Here is a 6,321-nt window from a genome sequence, read left to right on the forward strand (position 1 = left end):
ACATTTCAAGATTTTGAACCTCTTCTAATATCTTATTTTACAAAAAAAACCAGCCTGACAGAGAAATGCTGTTTTCTTTCCCAATAGTGGGATGTCTCCCTCAAACGGAGATTCATCTGAATAAGAATGTGGGCGTTTGGTCCATATAGGCTTTCTGTTGTTATTGAGGGAAAAGGTGTTTTGTTTTTTTCACGACATTTGTTTACACCCAAAACAGCCCTGGCAACAAAGCACTGTTTCCTTTACTAATTGTACAAGAATTAGTTTCCTATACAGATTGTATATGGCCCATATCTGGCTGCTAGAATGTTACTCTTCTTTGCAAAATTTTAGTTCCAGAAAGTAGCAATCTGTGTTTTCCATTTGGAATTGTGCAGATTTAAGTAAAACATCCTACCCAGACAAACAACAAACTGCCACATGCACTTTTCCCTAAAACTGAAGTGTGATCTCATAAATCAGTTGTATAGCACCCTCAGAAGCCACTGCAATATTGTATATTATTGGTTCCTACTTGCTGTTGCTTTGGGTTTTAAAGTAACTGAAAGCAATAAATTAGCCTTACAGTAGCTAACATATTTATTTATAAACTAGTTTATATCCCCATTTACTGCAAAGAAGTTCAAGACTGTTTTTCTGTTCTTTTGTACTTGAGAGGTTTCACCATAGGATTCAAATCTTTTTTATATGGACAGTCTCCATAAAAGACACAAGTGGGAGTCTATTGAATAAAGGAAATATATAAGGGACCCTTGGTTAAGTCTAGTCCAAAGTAAATAGTTTGTGTATGCTTTGAGTTCTGCTTATTGCTTAAACAACTGGGTGTAAGTTCTGTATCCAGTTTCCGGACACACATTTCTTTAATTAAAAAATAAATAGCAGTGGCAGAAAAATAATCAAGCAACTCTTTGACCACACACATGGTATATAATCTTAGAAGAAGAATGACCTATTCAAGACTGATCCTTTTAACAATACTATAGTTATCTGGTTTAAGCTGCCTAAAAGCCATTGGAAATAAAAAGATACCTTAGGGTTAGGATCATAGAAAAGTAAGGCTAGAAGTCCTTATGACTATGAATTCACAAGATCATCTAGTCCACCCCCTGCTCAGGGCAGAAGGACAAGCTCTTTGGCATTCATCTTTGTGATGAGAAAACATTAACTGTGACTGAATCAGTCCATCATCCAATGGGAGCTTGTTTCAGGCATACCAATCATGTAAAGAAAAAATGAAACCATATATTTGTGTAACCTTTTTATGCATACAGCTCCTGTTGCCTTCACTGGACATTTGTTGTGCAGATGGTCTCAAGGATTGGGCAGTTGCTATAAAGATGGTGTTCATAGTTTTTAGAAGGCAGTGGCAGTAATAGGAACAGGGGGCAAAAGAGGATTTAAGGGCCTGATTTGGGAACCTAGTAACATAGGAAAGATCTTGGTCAACAGCAATGTGTGCACCTTTTGAGGATCCATGAAAGCCAGACTTTGTTAATAGTTATTAAATGACAAAATCAGGCAAAACTGGGCATAAAAATGCTCTTCAGGGCTAAGAGTTGAATTCTCATCTGTTAAAAATGAAGCCTAGATAGTTTTGTCTTTCCTCTTGTCTGATAGATGAAGAGTTACTTCTTTGATCACAAGTTGGAAAAATAGTGAATGCATTTGTAATATTCTTTAATATTATTGGGAGAGGAGAATTCACATATTATTGCTCCCACTTCATGGCTCTTTTGCAGATACATACCTCAGAAAAGTGTCTGAGAGGGGAAGTCTGTGATGTAGGTATTGTGCCTGATTGTAGCCCCCCCCAATAATATATACACTGGATACTCTAGTCACTCTACCACACAAAGCAGCTGGGAGACAGCGATCAGATGTAAATATATGTTAATTTATACCTATGTAAGGAAAGCAATACAGTGGACAATTAGGTTTGTGTTCAGATAATTTGCTTGTGGTTATTACATCGTAACATCCTATTCCCCCACAACCTACTTCTTTGTACAAATTCTGTATACCTGTGTCACTCTCACCAACTCCTCAATTACTTTTCTTGTGCATTTTGCATTCCTTCCAACTGGTTAACACTTCTTGTGTACAGAGAGCCGTATTCTGTGTGAACTCGCTACCCCTCGGAGCAGGACTGTGATGTGCCTCCCCGCATGCAACTCAGAGCTGCAGTCGTTTTCACTCTGATCTGATTTTCTCATTATCACCCTATCAGTCCTGTTTTCCAAGCATGAATATTTGCTTCCCATGGAGCATTACAGATTTTTTCCTTCAAGAGCTCAGCCATATTTTTCCACTTTTATTTCCCCATGTGTCATTACCTACCTATGTTTCTAATACTTTGTCCCTTGATTATTTCTTACTTTTTCACCAATGTTGACACACTGCTTTATAATGAAAGGGCTGAGGAGAGGATAACTACACGTAGGGCTTGGAAAGAGACCCACTGGCTGATACCTGGCCTTTGTCCTCAGAGGCTCTATGCTAGACACACCTCTCATTTTGTAACCGAAGGTCAGGCAAAGTTTGGCTGGATGTGCCAGGAGCCCAGACTGAATTTTGCCACTGACTTGGAAGGATCCTGGGTTGACATTCCTTATCCATTTTAGCCTTCAGAGCAAGAATGAAGTAAAGGTAAGGACTGGCTTAAATCAGCCAGGAGACTGATCCAACTTCCCCTGAAGTCAACGGAAAGACTCCCATTGTTTTTACTGGTAGCAGAATCACTCCCCAGGTGGAGGAATATATTATCTGACTCAAAAGAGGAAAAAATGAGGAGGTGATGACTGATAGGAAAGGAACCTGGCCTTTTGCAGCATTATGTAACTTAAGAAATGGCAAAACAGCTGCTTGAATTTTCAAGTTTTCTTGATTTTAACTGTTGTTAATCAATTTTTAATGCAAAAATAAAGAGGGTAGGAAAAATGCCACCCAGCCCTCCATAAAATAATTGATTTCTACAAGATCTTAACTAAATAGTCACAACTAAATGCTCTGCTTTGGTCTCACAGGCCAGAGAGGGTAATGTGAACAGCAGCATTGGAAACCAGAGAAAAACAAGAAATTTTTAAAATCTCTGGAAAATGTTATTGGCACTGAATGCTTGAAAAAGGGACTATTGTACAACTGAGATTGCAGACATATTTGTGAAGAACGCAAATAAGGAAGCATCTGAAATATTTGGCAAGTTTGTATTCATAAATAATATTTCAATATAGTAGCGCAAATATTGCTGTGGTAGTTTACAGTGCTGCTTAAACACTGAACCTGCTGAATTTTTCACTTTATAAAGAATGTTTACAGGTAAGTAGATAAGTGTACACATGCAAAATATAAGTGCAAGCATATGGAAATGAGGTGCAGCATTATAAAACAGAGGTAAGAATAGGGGTACCAGGCAGTGGTACGCTGGGGTCAAAAATTCAGCGCCATGTTGACGGGAGAGCTGTCAGGTACTAATGCAGCTCTGCTGTACCTAGGTATTTAATAGAATATGTTTAGAGCCTCAACGAGCTTGTGTAGTGTATTTACACACTGGGAAGTCAAAAGTTATTTGCTGCACAGTTCTTGCATACAAAAATAACTATGCAGATGTTGCTCATCCAGCATGCAAAAGGGAGGTTACGTTTTTCTAGGCGGGTCATAACGTATTTTTAGCTACAAGCCTTGTTATTTGCCTTTATTTCTTGCTCATTACAAATGAATATAAGGCCAAGTTCATTTCCAGCTAGAATTGAAACCGTCCTAGCTAAGTCATGATCTATACCATACTTTGTAGTACTGAACTCTTGAGTCACACTGCTACTTTCTATTAAAATCATAATATAATGGTATGTTTGTTTATTTCTGCCTTTAATATTCTTGTGGCTCTGTACATGTGTGCATGTGTGTGTGTGCGCGCGCGCACACGCACACACACACGTGCAGCTGCAAAAAATCTTCTTAACTCTCTCAGGCCAAGTTTGGTTTTTTTTCATAATTCCAATGCCTGTCAAGCATTTGTATGCCTGGGCAAAATGTTGGTCTCTATGGAGAGTGCTAGAGGATGTGCATGTAGTGAACCACTAACTTGCTTTTAATTAATTTTTAATAAAGTTATTTTTCAAGGACGGGAATGGAAAGATATCTTCATTCTCGGCTAGGACTCTCATGCTTCTTGTTAAATGTTTTCCAGAAGATGTCAGTTGAATTTTTTCCTTTCACAATCTGTACAGATATAGGGGGCTGTCTTAGAGAGAGAAACTGGAGCGTGCTGGTTAGAATTTGATAATAACCCCACCAGAGGTTCTCAGACTTTCTCATAACAAGTTTTATGCCATAAAAAAACAAATCAGTTTATCAAAAATAGTATGTATTTTTTGAGGAAAGGAATCAGTTTCCTTGCAAATTTATGGTTCATTGAAGACCCAACTTTCCATTGGGGAAAAAGCTTAAAAGGAAAATGTTTTGACTAGTTCTGCTTAGGCAGAGTACACATATTGTGGATGCCTTCCCTCCCATCACTGATCTCAAAGACTACCTCCTTTGTCATTCATAGGTACACAAAGTCCCCATGGCAAACTGTATGGCCTAACTGAGGAAGATGCATCGTGAAAGGCATGAATGTGCTCGCTTTTAATTTGATTAAGCAGCTCCAAGTGAGGGGGAGAACCAGAACCGTGACAATTCTGTGCTCATTCGTGTGTGCTTATCTCTCCTTATACGAATAAGTCTTCACAGGATTAGGGTCCATGGGGCTTGCCGTTCTCAACAGTAGTTGCTGTGAGTGTGGCCCACCGCGATTCATAGCCCACAATTTAAACACATGGACCTGCACTCATTTCAGCACAGCTAGCAAGGAAGGAAAGGATCAGATTATTGTGGAAGGCTGCATAAAATGCAGAAAGAGGATAGATCAGAAAGCTTAGAGGAAATAGAAATAATAGGAAGCAAAACATCTGCTTGTATTAACAGAGCTTTATTAAATCTTTTGCCTCCCCTCTTTCTGTTTTCACCAGGTAGCTGCATTTTGTGATGTTGACAGAAATAAAATAGTAAAAGGATTTTACACTTATGAAGAATCTGAGGTTAGTAATGAGTCTTCTTCTTTCCATAGTTGTGGTTTGAAAGTATCTTGTGAAATGTGATATTCATATATATAATCATAGAAGAGCAGGGCTAGAAGGGACCTCTAGAGGTCATCGAGCCCAACCTCCTGTCTGAGGCAGGATCATTCCTACCAAACCATCCCAAGCAAATCCATGTCTAACCTACACAGCTACAAAACCTCCCACAATCCATACCAATCTAACCATGGGGTGAAATTCCTTCCTGACCCCTGAAATCGAGCAATCAGTTGGACCCTGTGCAGAGAGGCAAGACCTTCTAGCTGAGAAATTGAGGGTTTTAGTCCCACCAGGAGCAGTGACACCTTCCAGTCAAAATCCCCAGCCTTGGCTGTAGCCAGCACCCAATGCTTCTAAGGAAAGTGGGGAAAAAAATCCTGTATAGCAGTGGAGGGGGGGAGGAGGGAAAAATTCCTTCCCAGCCCCATGCAGCAACCATTAAGGCCTAGAATCATAAGAAATACCCACAATTAAGGCTCTGAGAAAATCACGGATTTCTTATAGAAAATTCATGGCACGTGCGCGGGTAAAGTATAATTTTTCACAGAACGACCCCTGACCTTGGCAAATGGGTCCGTGTAGTTCCATGAATATTCCATGAAAAATTATACTTTACCCGCACACGTGTGGCAAGCAGGCACACAGCCATAGGCAGCAGAAGGCCGGGGCTAGTGGGACTTAACCCCCTCAAATGCGGGGCAGCACAGAGGGCCGCAGAGCAACCCGGGTGCAGGCTCCAGGTGGCTATAGCAGGTGGGGAGGGGCACACAGACAAATACAGCCTTCACGTTGCCAGGATCGCAGCCAGATGGTGTGCAGAGCACTGCCTACCACAGCAGGTAAGTCAGGGAAGGGGCAAGGGGGGCACAGATCAAGGCCCTCACAGTGAGGGAGGGAGTGGGGCAGGGGCTGGCGTGACTGGGGCCCCGGGGCGGGTCGTGGAACAGTCGGAGCCCAGGCAGCTTGTCCAGGGGCATGGGGGGGCTCCCACTGCTAAGCGCACCTCATGCCCCCTGGATTTGTGCGTAGGGCAGAGGCAGGCTGCCCATTGCGATCTGGGCTCTGCGCCCCGCTGTGCTGCCCCAGGTGCCAGTGCCAGAAGGTACATGGCATCGTGCACGGCAGCCAGCTCCCAGGGCAACAGCAACAGGGTGCAGTCCACCTCCACCCTGTGCACAAATCTCCCGAGGTGTGCGCGGCGGCA

The 6,321-nt window shown here is 41.7% G+C and overlaps 1 protein-coding gene across 5 annotated transcripts in view; it reads left to right on the plus strand.

The window, feature by feature from the left end:
* The window catches only part of B3GNTL1 (UDP-GlcNAc:betaGal beta-1,3-N-acetylglucosaminyltransferase like 1), a 353,034-nt gene that overhangs the window by 322,421 nt on the left and 24,292 nt on the right, over nucleotides 1-6,321 (plus strand). For all 5 annotated transcript variants that reach the window (XM_025210189.1, XM_025210188.1, XM_025210191.1 and 2 more), the window contains one exon: nucleotides 5,010-5,078. In XM_025210189.1, coding sequence (XP_025065974.1) covers nucleotides 5,010-5,078 — 69 coding nt within the window. The remainder of the gene's footprint in view (nucleotides 1-5,009; nucleotides 5,079-6,321) is intronic.

Source organism: Alligator sinensis, unplaced genomic scaffold (genome assembly GCF_000455745.1).
Source record: "Alligator sinensis unplaced genomic scaffold, ASM45574v1 scaffold694_1, whole genome shotgun sequence".
Lineage (NCBI taxonomy): Eukaryota > Metazoa > Chordata > Crocodylia > Alligatoridae > Alligator > Alligator sinensis.